Source organism: Rhincodon typus, chromosome 9, assembly GCF_021869965.1.
Source record: "Rhincodon typus isolate 14 chromosome 9, sRhiTyp1.1, whole genome shotgun sequence".
NCBI classification, from domain to species: domain Eukaryota; kingdom Metazoa; phylum Chordata; class Chondrichthyes; order Orectolobiformes; family Rhincodontidae; genus Rhincodon; species Rhincodon typus.
Window position 1 is genome coordinate 75,826,043 of NC_063340.1, and position 23,086 is coordinate 75,849,128.

At 39.0% G+C, this 23,086-nt stretch overlaps 1 protein-coding gene across 1 annotated transcript; it reads left to right on the top strand.

Annotated features, from left to right (window-relative positions):
- Positions 1-55: 55 nt before the first annotated feature.
- On the top strand, positions 56-15,757 carry yipf4 (Yip1 domain family, member 4). Its single transcript, XM_020532444.2, has 6 exons — positions 56-324; positions 7,808-7,961; positions 9,948-10,119; positions 12,944-13,021; positions 13,128-13,241; positions 14,953-15,757. The coding sequence occupies exons 1-6, from the start codon at positions 237-239 to the stop codon at positions 15,088-15,090; spliced, it is 744 nt and encodes a 247-aa protein (XP_020388033.1). The 5' UTR covers positions 56-236; the 3' UTR covers positions 15,091-15,757.
- The last annotated feature ends 7,329 nt before the right edge of the window (positions 15,758-23,086 follow it).

Here is a 23,086-nt window from a genome sequence, read left to right on the forward strand (position 1 = left end):
CTGTGGTTTTGGAGAGGGCGGGGTGAATATCATGTGATGTTACACGGGCCGCGCCCCGTGGAAGATGGTTGTGCGCAGGCGCGTCGTGTTCTCGTCCGTGGTGCCCGTGTCCCTGTGACGTATTCGGGGCGGTCGTGGTGTTGCGTGAGAGTGGCGAACGGTTAACGGTAGAAGCTCGCGCGGGCTCGACCCCCGGCCCGGTTACAACCCCCACCCGCTTCAGCGGCACCGGCGGCATGAACCCGCACGGAGGCGATTTGCCGCGGCAGCATTTCAGTCCCAACAATGGGGACTTCACCTTCGTCTCTTCGCCTGACAGTGAAGGTAGGCCCAACCTTACAGACTGTTGCTGTTTAGGTGGCGACAAATGAGAATCCGGGTGGGTGGAGTCCGAGGCTTTTATTTAATAGGAAAAAAATGGTTCTTTAACAATTTGGGGAAAGTTGTCTCCCTCTCACCTTCATTCCTGATAATGCAAAGGGCTTTTGCATTCTGAGTTACCTGAATTCTGATTAATTTAGTTTTACGCTGTAGGCCCATCCTCAATCATTTGAAGTATGCTGAGAATCCGCTTTCGGGGCTGTTTAAAACCTCCTGAGCTGCTAAACTGGCCACAGTTTCTTGTCAGTCCAGTCAGGATTTGAACCCAGGTCCCAAATGGTTACTCGCTACTTCATCTAGTTGCCGTCTTTATGTTTTAATGCTACTCAGTTGATTTTCACTTCTGATGACATTCTGGACTTGTTGTCTGGACTAGTGATTTTCGCAGCACCTTTTAATGTCGATGACCACTGACTGGTGCTTCATGTGGGGTATACCGAAAATTGATAGGCCAAAAGAGGATCCTGTTAGGCTGTGTTTTAGTAGTTTGATCTTTGAGTGGGATTTATGGAGAGCCTTTAAAAGAGTGTAGTGACATTTAGAGTTTGTGGAGAGGCTGATACCTTTGGTGTGTCTGTATTTTGGCTGAAGTAGCTTATTCATGATTAGGTGTCAAATGAGTAGATTGACATAACTCGAAGGTGTGTGAGAAATGGAGGTAGCTGGGTGTTATTAGCGTTCAAAGTAATCATTTGATTGTGGGTAAGGAGTGATGGTGGTATTGTCTAGACATCCAAAAGTAACATGGTAAAGATGGTGTTGGAGGAGGATGACCTCTTCCTGTACATGTTCCTCCAAAAGCTGCAGAGAGATCGAAACAAATGTGCTATGGAGAGCACCATTGTCAAAATCACATAATGCTATTTATGACTAATTGAATCATCAGTGTTGCAGAAGCTTAAAATTCTCTATTGACAAAAGTTTTTGGATAAAATTGAGTTGTGTAAGTGTCTTGGTTTCAGAGGAACAACTAAAAAGCCTTGCATACACACCGAAGTAAACTTTACTGATATTCTGGTTTCTTGGGTAAGAAAAGACAACAGGAAAGCTGCTGCCTAAATTTCTAGTGCTGTTTTACTGAAGTTTTGCTATGCATTACAGACCACTGAGTTAAATGTTCACCAGAGTGACGCATTGTAGGTTTGTGCTGCATTGTACATTGTATCTGATATGGCACAAACATTATATTTTTATGACATTATGATTGTATGGCCTTATAAAGATGCTTAAGACATAGGCACAGAATTAGGCCATTCAGCCCATCAGGTGTGCTTTGCCATTCAATCATGGCTGTCAACCGTGTTGCCCTGTCTTTTCTCCTTGTAATTCTTGATCCCCTTTATCAATCAAGAACCTATGCGTCTTAAATACATTCAATGACTCATTGCCACAGAATGCTGCGGAAGCTGAGTTCCACAGATAACTACCTCTGGCTGACAGAAATCCTCCTCGTCTCCATTCTAGAGTCATCCCTTCACTCTGAGGCTGTGCCCTCAGGTCCTAGTCTCTCCGACTTATGGAAACATCTTCTCCAAGTACTCTCTATCGAGCCCTCTCTGAATCTGACAAGATACTATGAGATTCTCCCCCCGCCATCAATCCATCTAAACTCCAAGTATAGACCCAAAGTCTTCAACTGTTTCTCATTTGACGAACCCTTCATCCCTGCAGTTATTCTTTTGAATCTCCTCTGGACCACCTTCAATGCCAGCACATTCTTTAAATACGGGCTCAAGACTGCTCACAATATTCCGAATGCAGTCTAACCAGAGCCTCTTAGAGCTTCAACAGTGTATCTCTGCTCTTGAATTCTAGCTGTCTTGAAATGAATGCCAACCTTGCATTTGCTTTCCTACCTAGTGACATTACATGTGAACATTAAGTGAATTCAGAACAAAGATTCCTAAGCCTTTTATTTAATATTTCCCAAACCTTTCCCCATTTTAGAAGATAGTCAATGCCTTTATTTGTCTTACCAAAGTGCATAACATCACACTTTCCAATATTGGATTCCATCTGCAGCTTCTTTGCCCACTCTTCTAGCCTGTCTAAGTCCTTCTGCAGCCTCTTTGCTTCCACTACACTACCTGTCCTTCCACTGTCTTTTGTATCATTGCAAACTGGGCAATAATGTCCTCAGTTCCTTCATCCACATTGTTAATATATAACATGAATAATTGTGGTCCCAACACTGACCCCTGTGAAACTCCACTGGTCACCGTGGGCTCTTGTCTTATTTAGCAGCCTCCTGTGCGGCACCTTGTCAAAGGTCTTTTGGAAATCCAAATAGATCATGTCCGCTGGCTCTCCTTTGTCTAACTTGCTCGTTACCACCTCAGCAAATGCTAACAGATTTGTCAGACGTGATCTCCCCTTGATGAAGCCCCATTTTACCATGCACATCCATGCAATATCTAGCTAGTTTAGCCTCATTTCATCTACTTCCACCTTTGTTAGTTATCCTCTGGTTTTTAAAAGGCTACATAAACCTCTGGCTTCTCACTAGTCTTCACCATACTGTATGCATTTTCTTTTGCTTTTATGTTGTCCCTGAGTTCATTTGTCAGCCTTAGTATGTTTCTTCTTCCTTGGGATGCATTTCTGCTATGCCTCTCGAATTACTTCCTGAAACTCCTGCCATTGCTGCTCCACTATCTTCCCTGCTAGGCTTCCCTTCCAAAAAATTCTGGCCAACTTCTCCCTCATGCCTTTGTAGTTAGCTTAATCAATTGTAATACTGTTACATTTCATTCGTGGTTCTCCCCTTCGAACTGCAGGGTGAATTCTATCATATTACGGTCACTTCACACTAGTGGTTCTTTTACCTTAAGCACTCTAATCAAGTTTGCCTCATCACACATCACCAAATCCAGAGTTGTCTGTTTTCTTGTGGGCTGTATCACGTGCTGCTCTAAAAAACCCTCTTGTAGATATTCACAAATTCCTTTCCTTGAGATCTGTGGAGGTTTATAAAATCATGACAGGCATAGGTAAGGTGAATAGTCAAGTCTTTCCCCTAGAGTTGGGGCATTTAAAACTAGAGGGCATAATTTTAAGGTGAGAGGAGATAGATTTGAGAGACCAGAGGGGCAACGTTTTTGAATAAGGTGGTTCGTGTGTGGAATGTACTGCCAGAGAAAGTGGTAGATGTAGGTATAGTTACAACATTTAAAAGACATTTGACAGGTACATGAAAAGGAATGGTTTAGAGGGATATGGGTTAAATGCAGCCAAATGGGACTAGTTTAGTTTGTGAGACTTTGTAGTCATGGACAAGTTGGACCTAAGGGTCTGCTGCCTTGCTGTACAGCTCTACCTGCTACCAATATGATTTTCCCAGTCAACCTGCATATTGACCTCCCTCATGATTATTGAAATGATGTCATTTCTATCTTCTGAATTGTTTTCTGCTCCACATCCTGACTACTATTAGGAGGCCTGTACATAACCCATCAGGATCTTTCTTCCATTGTGGTTCTTCAGTTTTACACTCTCAGATTCTACACCTTTTGACTCTCTTTTTGCTATCAATTTAATATCATTTCTTACTAACAAGACAACCCTGCCCTCTGTCCATCTGCCTGTCCTTTGGATAGAATGTGTATGCTTGGATGTTTAGTTCCCAGCTTTGATCTCCTTGCAGCCATGACTCTGCAGTACCCACAATATCTCACCTAATTTCAATCTGCGCTGCAAGCTCACTTACCTTATTTTGTATTATGCACTCGTTTAAGTACAAAACCCTCAGTCCTGCATTTACTATCCCTCCCCCTTTCTCACAGTTGTCCCCTTGTCTGCTGTAACGGAGTTAGATTCCTGCCCCTTTCCATACTCTGTCATATTAGTTATTTGGGAAACATTAATAACTTCTGAGCCCCACCTCCTTAACCTTTTCCATAATTTTTCATGCAACTGAACCCACCCCTCCCCTCTATGTAGTGTAAAGCCATATCTGCAATCCTCGTTATGCAATTCACCTGGACTTTGGTCCCAGCATGATTCAGGTGGAGTCCATCGCATCAGAACAGCTCCCTCCTTCCCCAGTACTGATGCCAATGTCCCATTAATTCAAACCCATTTTTCCTACATCAGTCTTTGAGCCACGTGTTTACCTCTTCAATCTTGTTGACCCTTGGCCAGTTTGCTAGTACCTCGGGTAGTAGCTCTACTTGTTTCAGATTCTACTAAATGTAAACATTGAGTGTCTGCAACTAACTTAATACTTGACAATGTGATAGTTTGTACATTTGTAATAAAAGGAGGAAATCAATTTGAGTATTGTGAAACCAAAAGGAAGGTGAAGTTAAGCAGCAGTGTTCTATTTCTCATTAAGACTTCAAGAAAACATAATTTGCTCGAAGTTGCAAAAGTGGCTTTATCGGTAGGTAGACAATTACACTTTTTTTGAATCAAATTTTGAATTAAAACAAACCTGATCTGGAAAATCCAATCTCCCGCAGTAAAGAAATGTTGATAACTTGTTCCAACCAGTGCCTGCTGAATACCTCAGACTAAACACCACAGAATAGTGTTATTTAAAGTACAGTAATGAACAAAAAAGAGCCGGTGAAAATAATATTTATCTCAGTACAATACCTTAAGCATTTAATCATACCTATATAACAGTTCTTGAAACTCTGGAGTGCAAATTGTTCTCTTTTGCCACAAAAATGTGAACATCTGGTACAATCCCAGAACTTAAAGCAGAGTTAAATCTCATCATGTTTCTTTCCAGCCAGCTGCTGACACTCAGATTTTCCTTAAATTCACTCTTATTGGTAAAAGTAAACCTTGTCCATACCTGATCAAATATTCAGGCCTGTTTCCTTACACATTCCATACACTGTTTGGACATGTCATTAAAATAATTTTGTTCTGATTGTCATTATTAGTGATCGATATCTGAGGTAATTTGTCATCTTAAAATTCAGTCCATTCCAGGCAACAAGGAAACATTAGTTCAAAAATCATATTAGGTTTAAAGCTTTAAAATAAATAATTAACATTTCTGTAAAAGCTGAAAGAACTGCGGATGCTGTAAATCAAGAGCAAAAACAAAGTTGCTGGAAAAACTCTGGCAGCATCTGTGAAGGAAACGACAAAGTTAACGTTCCGGGTTCTGAGGAAGGGTCACCGGACCCAAAACGTTAGCTGTTTTTTTCATTAATGTTTCTGTATTGTATTAATTGCTTATGCTGTGTACTCGAGCCTGTTCTGGACCTATCACAGTATGCTCAGCTTTTGAGACCATTCTAAAAATCTGGAATGCAAATAGAGTTGGGAGTTGTTCATTGTTTGTATTTTACTGTGAGTGCAATTTAATACTTTCATAGGAAGGACAAAGTTTGTATAATGCTAACTAATGCATTTTGTTGCTTTAGCTTTGACATTTCCAATTAATCTAACCCAGTGTTGTCCACTACATTAGCCACTGGCAATCTGTTGCTCGCTGGGAATAAGATGCAGCCACTTGCATTTGGTCAATTAAAAAAAGTAATTAGCATAGTCATTGGGAATATGATTGCATTATTTAGTTACATTGTGTATTCATGTGCATTTTATTCTTTTTTTATGCATTTAGTAAAGCGATAAGACAAGTAAATGTACCATATTTCCTAGTCAGAGTGTTTTACATCTTTGGTAAAAATGGGGATAGGTGTTTCGGTAAATGTAGACAGAAGTACATCGACCACTACAGTGTGAATGAATTAAAGCATTTTCTCTCAGAATTTGTGCACCTGGTGCCAGTGTAGCCACATTCTTGGAGCTAATCAAGAATTTGAATTGGACAGTGCTGAACCACCATCACAATAGATCTTCAGGTAAATGATAAATTATTGGCAAGGTATAATAGCACAGAAGATGGGAATGCATAACCATCCAAAGTTGTCAAAAGTAGAAATGGAGGATGACATATCCAAGTTGTGTTGCTTGGTGGGCAGCATGTAGATTAGAATAAGGAGGGGACCAAGCGTGGGTGTTTTAGAAACTTCACTGTTAATTGTGGGAGGGGTGGGGGGGGAGCAGGAAGAAAAGCCATTTCTGCATCTTCCCTGGTTATGATTGAAATAAAGGCTAACATTCCATTTGCCTTACCTGTTCCTGAATTTGAATGCTTTTGTTTTTGATTTATGCGAAGGATCCCTGAATCCCTCTGTGCTGCTGCTTTCTGCAGTCTTTCTCCATTTAAATGATTTTCAGCATCTGTATTCTTAATGGCAAAGTGCATAAATTCACATTTTTCCACATATATTCCATCTGCCAATTTTTTTCTCCATCACTTAGTCTGCAGAAAATACAGAGCCTTTCTCGCCATTTGCCTTCCCACCTGTTTAGTGTCATCTGCAAACTTGGCGATATACTTCACAATGTTGGGGGGGGGGGGGGGGGGGGGGGGGTGGGTGGTGTGTGTGTGTGTGTGTGTGTGTGTGTGTGTGCGCGCGCACGCCCTCCCTCCTTGTTTCTTCTCCGCCCCCCCCGCCACCGTGGCTCTAGCACTGCTCGTGGCACTCCACTAATTACAGGTCCTGATAATGCCCTCTTTATCCCAACCATGTCTTCTACTTTTTAGCCAATTCTCTATCCATACTACAATATTGCTCCCATCACCGTGGGCTCTTAAGTAGTCTTGTGTGCAGTACTGAATCACATGCCTTGTGAAAATCCAAATATGATATCTTCTGTTTCCCATTTATCTATGCTGCTTGTTACCATCTCAAAGAATTCCAATAAATTTGTCTGATATGATTTCATCTTCATGAGGCCCAGTTGACGCTGCTGGATTATACAATGTAATTCTAAATAGAAGTGATAGAATTCTCTAATTGTTTCCCTGAAGAATATGGAATAGGAATAACTCCTATTCAGGGGGAAAAAAAAGCAGAGAAGTAAATTTAACGTCTGGAGTGAATGAATTTGTAGAATTATGAAATTGGCATCCCATTAAAAGTGTATGAGTAAAATCTAGGACAGCAGAATAAATTCTGGAAATTGGCTGAATAATATAATGGCAAAGATCACCAGGTGAAGAATTGTGAAACTTTCATGAGTGCTCCTCACTTTGGTTTTAAAGACTGGTTTGACTAAACAAAGTGGAGAACAGAATGTTTGAAGGAATTGGGTGTAGTTTTATTAGACAGAAGATCATTATCTTCCAGCTAATATATAGGTGTGCAGCCTGTATTTCATGTATTACAAGTGTGTTAGCTGATAGTTTCTTTTTGTGGGGATAATCTCTGTCAAGTGTTAGAAATATTGCTCTGTAATGTTTTGATTTGAATCAATGCAGTCTGTTTGGTTAGGACAAAATGAGGGAGTGCGGCATCTATTTCAAAAGATAGCAGTTAATATGAAACTAAACATTACATTCCCATGAGTTTCTTCATGAATTCTATTTGATTACATCTGATGTTTAATCTTTCTGTAGACCTCAGTGGTTCGATGGCTGCTCCAGAGGTTAAACTTAATATGGATACTGAATCTACAAAAGATGCCTCTGCAACTGCATTCCTCAGGAGAAGGGGATATGGATGGCTTCTGGAAGTTGAGGAAGATGATTCTGAAGAGACCAAACCACTCCTGTATGTCTGTCTCGCAATTAGAGTTCCTTGGGAGGTGTATGATTAACATGATGAGTGTGTGATTTGAGATTGCCTGGATATTGACAAAACCTGTATTGTAGAAATCTTCTCCACAAACACCAAAGGGCTTTAGGCCCATTGCCACCTACTCAATGGCAGCTCTAGACGAATAATAAAATGTACATAACCCAACATGTAAAAAAGTATTTTGAAATATTAGATCACTTGTAACTGAGCATCAATTTGGAATGATAAAGTGAGTGTGCTAACCCAGTGTACAACCAGTTTCAGTCTATTTTAGCATTATTTATCTGAGTTGCTCCATTTGTGTGCATGTCTGGCTGAATGCGCAATACTGCATTGAAATAAACCTCTGAAAGCTGTACGCAGAATCAAAGTAATAATTAGGCACACAATGTAGACCAGTCACAAGCCATGAATAGTGGAAAATGTCTTGTATTTAATGGAATGAATTTAGATTGTCAAAAAGACAATCCCTTATCCAGACTTTCCCTTATCTGAGTAATCATGTCATTCTTGATTTTGTTGAGAAGGTGGCTGGAAGAGAGGAGGAGCATTGTCCAACCAGACTAGTTTTGTTTGGGCTTCCATTTGAGATGTTGTGAAATTCTGGCATACTTCAGTTGAGTCACTTGCCTAATGATGGGTGTCCTGGTCATGTGTATCATAGATTGCCAAAATTGTTACTTCAGTGTGAGGGCACTCGTGTATGATCCTACATTGAAAGTCTCAATCCATTTTAAAGAACTTGGGAATGTTTCTGTAAATCATGTGACAACTAAAGAGCGCAAATATAGTATCATAAGATCCAGTTTTTAAATATACTTTTCAATCTAAAGTTATTTAACACTGTTTAATTGGTGAAAATTCTAAAGCAGTGTTAATGTCAACTCAGTATATTTTTTCCTTCAGTTCTGAGAATAGAGGCAGAGCAAAAGATTGTGGCTTATAAACTTAAATATCCAAATCTGCTGCAGTACTGAATATTATTTTCATTTAAAATGGAGCTAGTATTTGATCTGAAATTCATTTTTTGTTGATAGCTATAGATGTAATTTTTAAAACAAACAGAAAAGCTCAACAAATCTGGCAGCATCTGTGAGAAGAAATCAGTTAATATTTCGGGTCCAGTGACCCTTCCTCAGAAGAGGATGTACACCCTGTTTTCTGCACATAGACCAACATTTTCCTAGCTACCATCAGTTCTGAGGAAGAGTCACTGGATCCAAAACGTTAACTCTGATTTCTTTTCAGAGATGATGCCAGACCTGCTGAGTTTTTCCAGCAACTTGTTTTTATTTCTGACTTGTAGCATCTGCAGTTCTTTTGATTTTTATTATGTATTTTTTAAAAGTGGGTTTTCTATGATAAACAATGATCTTATCCATTTGGAGATAAACCTCTATATGCTTGCTGCTAAATTGGATGATATGCATAAGAGTATGTGTTTAATGGCAAAGCTCCCTTCATTATGGTGTTTCCAGTTTCTCCCTTTCTCAAGGCACAGATTCTGGTGAATGATTTAAATAGTTATACTTTGGTAGTTTGTCTAACAGTCTGTTGTTTCCAGTTATTAGCCTGGAATATAAATAGCAACAAGCCATGAGAACTTAAGGTAAGGAAAGATAGACATTGCAGCAGAGTCTTTTCTTGTAGCAGCATCTGACTTCTCATTTAATTTTTAGCTATGCACTGACGTTGTTGCTGCCCTATTGAGAACAATATGTACTAGACATTGAACCTCAGACTCTTATGAGTGTGTTTCACTTCACTGCAGCTTAACATTTGAATTGTTAGGAAAGCCCTAGGGATTCCCTTGTAGTCTGATGCTCAGCTTTTGAATCAGTGTTCATGGTCCCCTCAGATCAATCTTGGGCTGTATTTTGATTTTAAGATATGTTTAGCATAATATTTCCCAACTGTTATTTCTATTATTAAATCTTAAACCTTCTTTTAATGCTGCAGAGAGGAATTAGACATTGATTTAAAGGATATTTACTACAAAATCCGATGTGTGTTAATGCCAATGCCATCGCTGGGATTCAATAGGCAAGTCGTGAGGGATAATCCTGACTTCTGGGGGCCTCTGGCTGTGGTTCTTTTGTTTTCAATGATCTCGCTATATGGACAATTCAGAGTAAGTATGTTGAAGGTAAAGCAACAGATAAGCCTAACGTTAACTGTATTTTTCCTGCCATTGATGGAGAGCTTGGCCTATGATTTCAGTAATTAAGAGGATGCATGAGCAAAATAATGAATTTGGTAACTTCTCTACCTGTTGGTCATTTGATTCCCTCCGGTGAGGGAATCCAAAACAAGGAGAGCAGTATCTTTAAAATTAGAACAAAATCATTTAGGGGTGAAATCAGAAAGCAGTTTTACACACACAGTGGGGTTTAAATTAGGAATTTTCACTCCTGAAAAAACTGGATTAAGTTAATCCTTCAATACTGAGGAGTTTTTTTAAAGTTAGTGCCCCGAGGGATATGGAGCAAAAGCAGGTAAATTACCCTTGATTCCATTAATTGGAAAATTGCAAGTGAAACACCTTTATTCAGAAAGGAAGGGAGACAGAAATGGGAAACCATGGGCCATTTAGCTTAACATATGTCATAGATAAAATGTTAGAAGCTACTATTATGTAATAGGGCACTTAGAAGTTCAAGGTACTTTGGCAGAGTCAGGATGGTTTTGTGAAAGGTCAGTCGTGCTTGGTCAATCTATTGGAGTTCTTTTGAAGAGGTCACACGAAAAGGTAGCTCATGAACGGACTCTTCGTATGTTTCTAGAAGGTATTTGATAAGTGTCACTTCAAAGATTACTGTGGAAAATAAGAGGTAACAGTATTGGAGTTGGCATGCGTAGATGATTGTCCGGCTAACAGGAAGAAAACAGTTTTAGAGTTATACAGCACGGAAACAAACCCCTCTGTCTGCCTAGTCCATGCCGACTATAATCCCAAACTAAAACTAATTCCACCTGCCTGTGCTTGGCCCATATCTCTCCAAACATTTCTTTTTCATGTACTTGTCTAAATGCCTTTCAAATATCATAACTGTACCCGCATCCCCCACTTCCTTTGGAAGTTCACTCCACACACGAGCTGTTCTGGAATTTAAAAAAAAAACAAAAAAAAATTGCCTCATGTCTTTTCTACAAAATTTTCTCCCCTCACCTTAAAAATATGCCCCCTAGTCTTGGAATCCCTCACCATAGGGAAAAGACTCCTGTTCACCTTATCTATATGCCTCACTATTTTGAGCCTTTTTAAAGTCACCTCTCAACCTCCTATGCTCCAGTGACGAAAAGGTCCCAGCCTATCCAGCCCCTCCTCATAACTTAAACCCTCCAATACTGGCAACATCCTGGTATATCTCTTCTGAACCCTCTCCAACTTAATAACATTCTTCCTATAACAGGGTGACCAGAACTGGACACTACTCCCAGAAGAGGCCTCACCAATGTCCTGTACATTCTCAACATAACATCCTAATTTCTACCTTCAAATGTCTGAGCAATGTAGTTGGCATACATGGGTCATCCTCAGGTTAGCAAGAAGTAAATAGTGGCATGCTGCAGGGATTGCTGCTGGGTCCTCATTGTTTACAATTCATAAATTATTTGGATGAAGAGATGGAAGTTACAAGTGCCAAATTTGCTGATGTACTGAACACCCTGTTTAAGAAGGGATGTAAAGGCATTGGAAGCAATTTAGTGAAGTTCGCCAGACTAACACTTGGCAAATTTCCTTATGAGGAAAGATTGGACAGGATAGGCTTGTATATGCTGGAGTTAAAGATCCTGATAGACCTTGGTGGAATTCCTTTTGTGGGAAAATCTAGAACCGGGGGTCACCCATTTAAAACAAATGAGGTGAAATTTTGAGGGTCATGAGTCTTTGAACTCTCCATGTAAAGGTTTTGGAAGCAGAGACATTGAATATTTTTAGCTGTAGGTAGGTTCTCGTTAAGGGAATGAAAACTTCTTGATAACAGACAAGAGAACCCCGAAACGTCAGCCTTTCTGCTCCTGCTTGGCCTGCTGTGTTCATCCAGCTCTGCACCTTGTTATCTCAGATTCTCCAGCATCTGCAGTTCCTACTATTTCAGAATGCAGATTTGATGTTCAAGCATATCAGCATTGATTGATTGTATTGAATGGTGGAACAGTCTTGCTGCTGAATAGCCTACTGCTTCTTGCTTGTGCACTTAGATCATCCATGGCCTAATTTTTTTTAACCCTTTCATGTGATGAGGGCATTGATGCTAGGCCAGCATTTATTGGCCATCCCTAATTGCCCAGAAGGCAATCAAGAGTCAACCACGTTGCAGTCACATGCGGTCACATGTAGGCCAGACCAGTTAAGGATGGCAGTTTCCTTCCCCAAAGGACATTAGTGAACCAGATGGGTTTTTCGAACAATCAGCAGTGGATTCATGGTCATCATTAGAGTTTTAATTCCATATTTTTATTGAATTCAAATTCAACATCTGCCGCAGCAGGATTTGAACTTGTTTCGCTGGGTTAACAGACCAGCAATAATACCACCAGGCTACTGTCTCCCTATGGGAGCTGACTATCCTCCCCCATCATGTACTAATTTGACATGCAGTCGAAGTTCCTGAGTTAACTTTAATCAGTCCTGATGTGTTGTATAAAATATGTTGTGCCAATGAATTATTAATCCATTTCTGACTCCATTCGGTTTGTGGCCCTTGAAGATGAAAAGCTGAATTGGCATGTGTACTGAGTGTCTCATTTGAATTTCAATACTCTCATCACCTACAAGGCCATGTCAGGGGTGTGGTTGAATATCTCCACTGGCCAGAATAAGTGCAACTGCAACAAGAGCTTGAGTAGTGCGTTTTCTCCAAAAATACTTCACTAATATTTCAGATTTCTAGTATCTGTAGTGTTTTACTTTAAAACTATTATATCTTAATTTGTAACTAATTGTTTAGGTAGTTTCATGGATTATCACAATCTGGATATTTGGATCATTAACCATCTTCTTATTGGCTCGGGTTCTTGGTGGTGAGGTAAGTACTGCTTAATATGTGCTGCTTTCTTAAATCTAGAGATCAGTTATATCGATCTGTATCATTACAAATGTAAATCTTATAACTTGGCTATTCTAATTTACAGGTTGCATATGGTCAGGTTCTTGGAGTGATTGGGTATTCTCTACTCCCTTTGATTGTAATTGTACCAGTGCTTTTGGTGGTTCGATCCTTTGAACTTTTATCTACGACGATAAAGGTAAGCATCCCTGGCTGAAAATATTAGCCTTTTCTGCAAGAGGTGGTTACCATGATTGTATTAAATCTTGCTTTTATCTGTAATACATCAAATTATGACCGTGCTGGATTTCACTTTCTACATTTCTTATGCCTTAATGTCTTGGAAGCTTGAATTCATTTATCCTTTGTCCAGCTTCTTTCTGGGATCATTCCAGTCTGTATTTACAAAATATAGCTAAAGTACTGATTTCAAATAACAACTTGTCTTGTTTCTTCACAGCTAATTTTTTAATGGTTTGATTTCTTCCTCAACAACAATACTCCAGTTCAATCCCTCCAATTCATTGGGAATATACTGCCTGCTAACCATAGAATCCCCACAGTGTGGAAGCAGGCCATTCAGCCCATCAATCCCACACCCCTACCCTATCCCTGCCTTTTTCAATGGCCAGTGCACCCAGCCTGCACATCTTTGGACTATGGGAGGAAACTGGAGCACCTGTAGGAAACCCAGGCAGACATAAGGAGAATGTTGAAACTCCACACAGACAGTTGCTTGAGGTTGGAATCAAACGTGGGTCCCTGGTGCTGTGAGACTGCAGTGCTAACCACTGAGCCGCCCAAGCATAGAATGAGCTGCTTAAGCATTTGGTAGATGGGTAACCATTTTAAAACCAGTTAGAACATTTTTATCAAAATAATTAAGTACCTGGATTCAATTAGTCGGTCTCTCACCCTTTAAAGTCAACACAATGGCCAAAATTTTCCACTGGCCAGACAGTTGTCATTTTAGTGTAAATGGTAGCTACACCTGAGGACCCAGTGGAATCCCTGTTGCAGCAGACACCCAAGGAATTGCCTGGAAAATTGAAAATTCCACTGGGCAGTTCCTCTACACTAAAAGTCTTTTAAAGGCTTCATTTAAATTGGAGAATATGTAGGGTTCTGATGCAATTAAGTAAGACAGGTACTCAGGAAAATTTAGACTTCTAAATACATAGTCAAAATCCTGAGTAACTATTCAATAGCCCTTGTACTTATACCCGTCAGACCCTTTGGGTGAAAAAGTTGTCTTGGGTCCTCTTTTATATCTTGCCCCTCTTCCCTTAAACCTACGCTCCCCCGCCGCACACGCACACAAAACCCTGGGGAAAAGACCTTCCCTATTTACCCTATCCTTGCACCTCATCATTTTATAAACCTCTTAGAAGGTCACCTCTCAGCCTCCCAACATTCCAGGGAAAGTAGCCCCAGCCCGTTCAGCCTCTCCTGATAACTCAAGCCATCCAACCCTGGCAATAACCTTGTAAATCTTTTCTGAACCCTTTCGAGCTTAACAACATCTTTCTGAAAGCGAAGAAGCCAGAGTTGAATGCAGTATTCTAAAAGTGGCCTAGCCAATGTCCTGTACAGCCGCAAAATAACCTTCCAACTTGTCGTCTCAATCCACTGACCAATAAAGGCAAGTGTACAAAATGCTGTGTTCACTACCCTGTCTAAATGTAACTCCACTCTCTAGGAACTATTAACCTGCACTCCAAGGTGTTTTGTACACCTTGAGTGCTGATATACCCGCTATCACTTGTGGAGTAGAATTTTGAAGTGGTTTTCCCTTTGGTACCTTTTCTCACTTTGGAATTTACTATGTGTAACAGAGAATGCAAACCCATTCATTCTGTGTAATGAACTGAAGATATTCAAACATGTTAAATCTTTGTTTTTTTTTCCAGCTCTTTGGGGTATTCTGGGCTGCTTATAGTGCTGCTTCCTTACTGGTTGGAGAAGAATTCAAAACAAAGAAGCCTCTTCTGATATATCCAATATTTCTTCTGTATATTTACTTTTTATCCTTGTACACCGGTGTCTGAGATTCAAGGGAACTAATAATTCATGTACTTTTAGAACTCAGTTTGGCAAGGTCTCATGAAAGCAAATTGTTGAAGGAAAGTGCTGTTGACTCCAGATGCTGAAGAAATTGGGTTTCTTCCCTGCCCTCCAGACTTCAAGTGGTTATTGTTGGGTCTAAAGCATAAATCTATAAAATTTTAAACACTAGAAAGAAGCTGTATACATTTGTATTTTATTTTTTTTTTAAATCGTTTTAGTTTTTGTGGAAAAATAAATCAGGGCAGAAGGCTGTGACCAGTTTGACTGGAAATGAATGATGGGACAGTGCTAAGTGCCCTGTGCCAAAACATCAAGAATGACATAGCCAAGATGTACATTTATGTCAAATGCATTTTGGATTTTCAAACAACTTGAAGGAAAAAACTGTATTGTGTTTTGAGATCATTGTACCTTTTTAAAATGTGCAGTTTTCTGCAATTAATAAGTGACATTTATTTTGTAGATAACTTTATTTAAGGCAATGCAATCCTGCAAACAGCTGTATTCCAAGCATCTTAAAATTTCAATTTGTGTAGACGATTTCAAATTTCATTTAAGTTGGGTGCCTTTGGCTTGGATTTTTTTAGCTGCTCTCTGGTGTACAGAAGTTAGTAACATAAGCATTTGTAAAATAAACTGCAAACAAATTGTCTGTGTTGGCTTTTTTAAAGTTATCCTTGGGCAAATAATAAGTAAATCCATTTTATTCCAATTCAAAGGCACTATTTGATATTTTTCTCTATTGCATAGTATGATTTCATTATTATTTTCAGAAAAGGTTTGACTTGGGTGATGGAGCAGAAGTGCAAAATCCATAAGAATGGAAATAGGTAAATTGATGCTGAACTGATTTGTCGAACACCATAGAATGACTGACTTTTGAATGTTTAATTTGCAATGCTGTATCTGAGCCAACTGGCTTAGTTGCAGAAAACTGCCTTCTTTTTAGAACAGTTTAACAGTTACCGGACTGTTAGATTCTTATTTCGTACGACTTGTTTTGAAGGATTGTGGAAACATTGATTTATTTCAAGTGTTGTGGCAATACCTGGAGTGGTTTACTGGAGGTTGTTGAAAGATCACCATGGCTGTGGGAGATTTTTTTAAACCAGACTTCCTAGAAATTGCACGTCTGGGGATAACTGCTTTGCCTAGCTGGTGCTGTTTCAGCAATGACTAGGTGAAAAGTGCTTTGGTATCTGGTCTTCGGTGGGGGCGGGGAGGAAAGGAGGTGGTGGACAAGAAGCCTGCAAGGAAGGGCTGACGAGCTGATTTTTTTTTCCCCATTTCTGCTGAGTTCAGGGTGAAACCTCGTTCTTTCAAAAGAATAATTGGAAGAACTTCTCAATGTTGGTTTTCCTGAGGAAGCTGTATCTGATAGACTCGTGGTGGCATAAACACAGAATATCGGTGAGACAGACTTTGGAACTTTTTTTATGCTTTTGCATTCAAGAATAGCCCATTGGCCAAAGTTTTTATTTCACAAAGCAATTTCCTGGAATGTATGTTTGAAATAGTGAGCATTTACCTCTCTCATTGGCCGAATGTCAACCAGCTAACACAGCTGCTTTGAATAAATTATGGTGTAGAGTTGGATGAACAGAGCAGGCCAAGCGGCATCAGAGGAGCAGGAAGGCTGACATTTCGGGCCTAGACCCTTCTCTGAAGAAGGGTCTAGGCCCAAAACGTCAGCCTTCCTGCTCCTCTGCTGCTTGGCCTGCTGTGTTCATCCAGCTGTACACCTTGTTATCTCAGATTCTCCAGCATCTGCAGTTCCTACTGTCTCTTGAATAAATTACGTTTTGTTAAACCAAAAAAATTATAAAACCTGGCCATTTAAGCTGTATTACAGAGACTGTACTTGACTGGCCATTTTGGTAACTGGGAAAGTTTTTTGTTTTGTTGTGATTTGTGGAGTAGCGGAGCTCGAGCAACAATGCACTTCTCTTGCCTCTGGCTGTTTTGTTAACTAAGAGACCAGAATAATAAAAGAAAGCATAGTTAGATTATATGGCACAAAGTACTTTTCCAGAGGTGGTTGAACTTTTGAAGAGACTTCCAGTATTTGTGAAGCTGGTGAAAATAAATAGGAAAAAGTGCTAGAAAGGCTGGTTATGGTTAGTCAGTAAGTCACTTGGTCCAGATGGCTTTCATGTAACATAATGGAAATGGGAGTGGTAATTGCAAAGGCAGTGTTTGGTGATACCACAATGTTGGGGTAACTATACCTACGCACTCAAAAGGCAATACGCATGGGTTGAAGAGATTGGTGTGGGGGATGATTGGGCCCATGAAGGGTAGAATAGAAGCTGCCTGTTCTTTTCTAGTGCTTTTGTTCTAGTCAATTACCAATGCTGCCCCTGCTCCTATCTGTTGCTGAAAATAGCTACCCAGTTTCTTAAAGTAAAACCTGTACATCTCTCTCTCATTTCTGTAAGTGACCAATCAACTAATCTAATCAACTCCTTGTTCTTGTCTCCTATATTCACCATTTCTTCCAACTGAATTCTCTTTCAATATATCTACTCCGGGCCATTTTGCGAAGAATCTGCTACCTCCAGATTAAGTTCTAATCATCCACTACCTATTTCTAGATAAGTTAATCAACATATTTGGCTTCACCAAAACAAAACATACATGATTGCATAGTATTTTTCCATAATGAAGTATATGAGCTGCCCAGTTTGTGATGTGAAGAAGCCATTTAAGGAAACCTGCAGCTACAAGCTCAAATCTTGTTCTTGACAGTGACTGAGAACTAGCTTTAACTTCCTCATAGTTAGGTAATGAGGGGAGGAAATAAAGGCCTGAAGGCATGAGGGTCTGGGCATGGTATGGTTTGAGAACATTGATTTGACAGAAAACTACATTGAAAATAATTATTTCTTGCAAAATTATTGCTAAACACAATTTGCATTTGTGTAATGTTCTGTAGAAACAGAAAAATGCATCACAGAAGAGTCCTACTCCTTTGAAGAGCAATCCATATAGTTGTACTCAGTAATAAGACAAAGGGAACTGAGGACATGACTATGTATCATTTAGCCCGTCAAGCTTGCCCCACCATTCAACAAAATCCAGGTTGACTTGCCCTAGGCCTCCACTCCTTTTCCATGCCAACTCATCATAGCCATCAGCTCGCAGATTTTTGAAAAATATATCTGCAAAAGTGTTGGCTTTTTACCATTGGGTAATATGTGAGAAATGACTGCTCCCACTGTATTTGGTGATGCATGGCATACTAGTTACAAAGGTAACTTTGGATCAAGATGGGTCAGGACTTTAAAGCCTCTTTGGCTTGTGTGAAGGCTCTTTTCACATTGATCTTCTCATTTCCAATGTTTCATCATTAATTAGTGACATTTTGTGAATGGTTGCAAGATTTGAGACAAACCTGCCATAGTAATTTGGCAAGCACAAACATAATTGGTTATAGAGATAACAAGGTGTAGAGCTGGATGAACACAGCAGGCCAAGCAGCATCAGAGGAGCAGGAAGGCTGACGTTTTGCACCCTTCCCTTTAACAATAGGCTTCAAATGCTTTGGAGATGCTTTCCTGGTGCCAGGATTAAGGACAACATTCCATCCTAGATTGATACTCATCCACCACAAAATCTCCTGTCTGTGCCCTTGATGGGAGAGTCTCCTATAACAATTATCCTTTTAAATTGTTAAACCCCATCTAACACAAGACTCATTCTTACTGCTCAAGAGCTAACTGCTTCTATTTTCCTCAGAGACTATCCTTTTCAACAGCACCCAAAATGGAATCTGTTTGAGACAGCAATAGCCTGAGGAGACTTCTGAACTACCTTCTTACTTTTCCTGAGTCATCCATTTATCTGACTGATCCTACTGTGTAGTCACTTCTTCAGATCTACTAGCTATCTATAGTTTGTGTCCTCAATGATATAAAGCCTAAAAAGATTACAAGAGCACCTTTATATATAAACTACCTTTCCTAAGGAACTAATAACTAAGCTTGCAATATCAAACAAATATTAAATAAAAAATCAACCACTTAGCTGAGCAATCGAATTTTTTTTTTAAAAAATGACTCGATCATTGCAGACAGCTTTCAATCTTCTGATATTAAAAAAGGACTGTCTCCAGAGCTGCCCATGAGTAGGCCTCTCAGAGCTCCATAAACAACTTTTTTAAAAAAAACTCCTCTCCATAGTTTAAAGAGAAAATCTCTTTACCAATGTCTGAAAAATAATCTCTTCTAAGTATATAATTTTTGAAAACAAAACTTCATGATTTCAAGAAATCTCTGATGTTTAAAAAAACTCCCTTTGGTGATTTTTTTTAAAAAAAAAATCTATTTAGTGATGCTAGAAAAGTCTTAGTATATAGTTTTACAGAATAAGAAAACTGAGCTGTCCGTATGTAGGCCTCTCCAAAACTTCTATTAAAAGAACTCTTGGGGGGAATAAAAACATGCTTATGCTACTGAAATGTAATAACTAAGAAATCTAGATGTGTAGGCCTTTCCAAAAATTTCCGTAATAATTGGTTGACAGTTTTAGGTACCAGTGCCTTAGTTATGTCTTTTACTTTTGAAGGTGACTTGTGTAGTTCCTTAACCTCAATGACGTGGCCTAAATATTCAATGGTAGCTTTTTCAAATTCAAATTGTGCCTTCAGGGTGAGAAAAGACAAACTAGGTTGTAAAACTGCTGTTTGTTTCTCCCTGTGACTAATGTCGAGGTAACACTGCACTTGTCCTAATTCATTTAAAATCATTCATTTGAAATCTGATCTATGGCACTTCGGAATAATGCAAGTGCAGATGTGATTCCAAAGGAAGTCCCTTGTATTTGAATAGTTCTTTGTGTTACATTCAAGTATTTCTGTGACCAAGGATCTACATTCATCTGGAGATAGGCTTGATAAAATGGATTCTAAAATGGTGGACTGAGAATAGCATAGATCTTGTAGCTGCTCCTAAAATTGCAGGCTTATTTCTAGGTTTACTTCTAGAACTATTACTTTTTAGCAGTATAAATTTTATTATTGATTTTTTTTATAGTCAAGTGATATTTTTCAAACTGAATTGTTAACGGAATTTTTGGAAAGGCCTACACATCATCTAGATTTCTTAGTTATTACATTTCAGTAGCATAAGAAGCATGTTTTTTTTCCCTAAGAGTTCTATTAATAGAAGTTTTGGAGAGGCCTACATACGGACAGCTCAGTTTTCTTATTCTGTAAAACTGTACACTAAGACTTTTCTAGCATCACTAAATAGATTTTTTTAAAAAATCACCAAAGGGAGTTTTTTAAACATCACCAGAGATTTCTTGAAATCATGAAGTTTTGTTTTCAAAAATTATATGCGTAGAAGAGATTTTTTTTTCAAACATTGGTAAAGAGATTTTCTCTTTAAACTATGGAGAGGAGTTTTTTAAAAACAGTTGTTTATGGAGCTCTTGGAGAGGCCTACTCATGGGCAGCTCTGGAGCCAGTCCTTTTTTAATATCAGAAGATTGAAAGCTGTCTGCAATGATTGAGTCATTTTTTTAAAAAAAATTTGATTGTTCAGCTAAGTGGTTGATTTTTATTTAATATTTGTTTGATATTGCAAGCTTAGTTATTAGTTCTTTAGGAAAGGTAGTTTATATATAAGGTGCTCTTGTAATCTTTTTAGGCTTTATATCATTGAGGACACAAACTATAGATAGCTAGTAGATCTGAAGAAGTGACTACGCAGTAGGATCAGTCAGATAAATGGATGACTCAGGAAAGGTAAGAAGGTAGTTCAGAAGTCTCCTCAGGCTATTGCTGTCTCAAACAGATTCCATTTTGGGTGCTGTTGAAAAGGATAGTCTCTGAGGAAAATAGAAGCAGTGAGCTCTTGAGCAGTAAGAATGAGTCTTGTGTTAGATGGGGTTTAACAATTTAAAAGGATAATTGTTATAGGAGACTCTCCCATCAAGGGCACAGACAGGAGATTCTGTGGTGGGTGAGTATCAATCTAGGATGGAATGTTGCTTTCCTGGTGCCAGGATTAAGGACATCTCCAAAGCATTTGAAGCCTATTGTTAAAGGGAAGGGTGCAAAACCGGAAATTGTATTCATTGGTTGGAATGACGTAGTTAAGAGAAAGATTAAAGCTTTACAGAGTGAATATTGAGATTAGGTAAAAAGCAGAACCTGAAAAGTGTGAATTTCTGGCTTACTCCTGGTGCCAAGCTTGAATAAGGGAAAGAATAAAAGGACAAAGGAGATAAATCAATGGCTGAAGAAGTGTAATATTCGGGGATTCAGGTTCTTGGATCATTAGAATCTCTTCTGGGGCAAAAAAGATCTATCCAAAATGAATGGGTTTCATCTGTACTGGAAAGGGACAAATGTCCTAATGTGAAGATTTGCTAATTCTGACTAAACTATTGGAGAGGGGAATGGAGGGATCCTAAATAGTAGTGTAAATAGAACGATCAATGAGGATAGTTTTGAATCTGAAAAGTTAAATAAAAAAGACAGGTAAGAGCAAGTCTAAGAATGAAATAACTCTGGAGAATTGAATTGCATTTCTTTCAATGCAGAGGGTCTTGGGTAAGTCTGAACTCAGCACGTTTGGGCACATGGGATTGGGACGTGATAGCTATTACGTAAACCTGGCTGAGATGAGGACATAACTGGCAGCTTGATGTTTCGGCTTTTAGATGCTAGAGAAAGAGGAGGGGAAGTGGCGTTTTTGATTAAGGATAGCATTACTGCTGTAACTAGAGAATATATTTCTGAAAAATCATCGAGTGAAAATTGTTGAAATTAGAAATAAAAAGGAATGATCACCTTGATGGGATTGTACTTTAGAGCCCCAATAGTCAGGGAAATTGAGGAACAAATGTGGAGAGATTTGAGTTTATGAATAATGTTGTAATAGGTGATTTTAATTTTTCCAAACATTGACTGGAACTACCATAGTGTTAAAGGTTTAGATGGTGAAGAATTTAAATGTGTTCAAGAAAGTTTTCTTTATCAAACTGTAAATGTTCTTACTGGAGGAGCAAAACTTGACCTCGGCAAGTGAAGTGATAGAGGAACACTTTAGGTCTAGTGATCATAATTCTATTTGTTTTGATATAGTTACAGAAAAAGATAAGCCTTCCATTAAAATTCAAGTTTTTAATTGGAGTAAGGAAAAATCTAATGGGATGAGACAAGAACTTTCCAAAAATTGATTGGAGTAGACTATTCACATGTAAGGGGATGTCTGGTAAGTGGGACACCTTCAAAAATGAGAGTTCAGAATCATTATGTTCCTGTTAGAGTGAAAGGTAAGGCTAGTGGGATTAGAGAATAATGGATGAATAAAGAAATTGAGGTTATAATCAAGAATAAAAAAAATCATATTAGGTATAGACAACTGGGTTCAAATGAATCTCTTGAATAGTATACAGGATGTGGGTTCATTCTTAAGAGGGAGATCAGGAAGGCAAGGAGGATATGAGAGAGATACTAAATGAATACTTTGCATCACTTTTTACTATGGAGAAAGAATTAGAGGCTCGAGAACTTGGGAATAAATGTTGATGTTTTGGAAACAGTATACATAGCCAGGGGATTTACTGGGAATCTTGGAAAATATAAAGGTGGATAAATCTCCAGGACCTAATGTAGTGTATCCCAGGACATTGTGGGAAGTTAGGAAATTGCAGAGCCTCCTGCAGAAATATTTCTATCATCTATAATTATGGGTGAGGTGTTGGATGACTGGAGAGTCGCTAAATTGTGCCTTCAAGAAGGGATGTAAGGAGAAGCCTGGGAATGATAGACTGGAGTCTGACTTCGGTGGTGCGTAAATTGAAGGATTCTGAAAGATAGGATTTATATGCATTTGGAGAGGTAAGGAATGATTAGGAATAGTCAGCATAGCTTTGTGCAACAGAAATCATGTTTCACATACTTGATTGAGTTTGTTGAGGAAGTAACCAAGAAGATTGAGGGCAAAGCAGTAGATGTTGTTTACT

Bases quoted from the DNA above. Each gene is read 5' to 3' on its own strand.
- yipf4 (XM_020532444.2), top strand. From the start codon at position 237: ATGAACCCGCACGGAGGCGATTTGCCGCGGCAGCATTTCAGTCCCAAC. The intron at 7,962-9,947 runs GTATGTCTGTCT...TTAATGCTGCAG, and splicing joins GAAGAGACCAAACCACTCCT to AGAGGAATTAGACATTGATT. The intron at 13,242-14,952 runs GTAAGCATCCCT...TTTTTTTTCCAG, and splicing joins TTTTATCTACGACGATAAAG to CTCTTTGGGGTATTCTGGGC.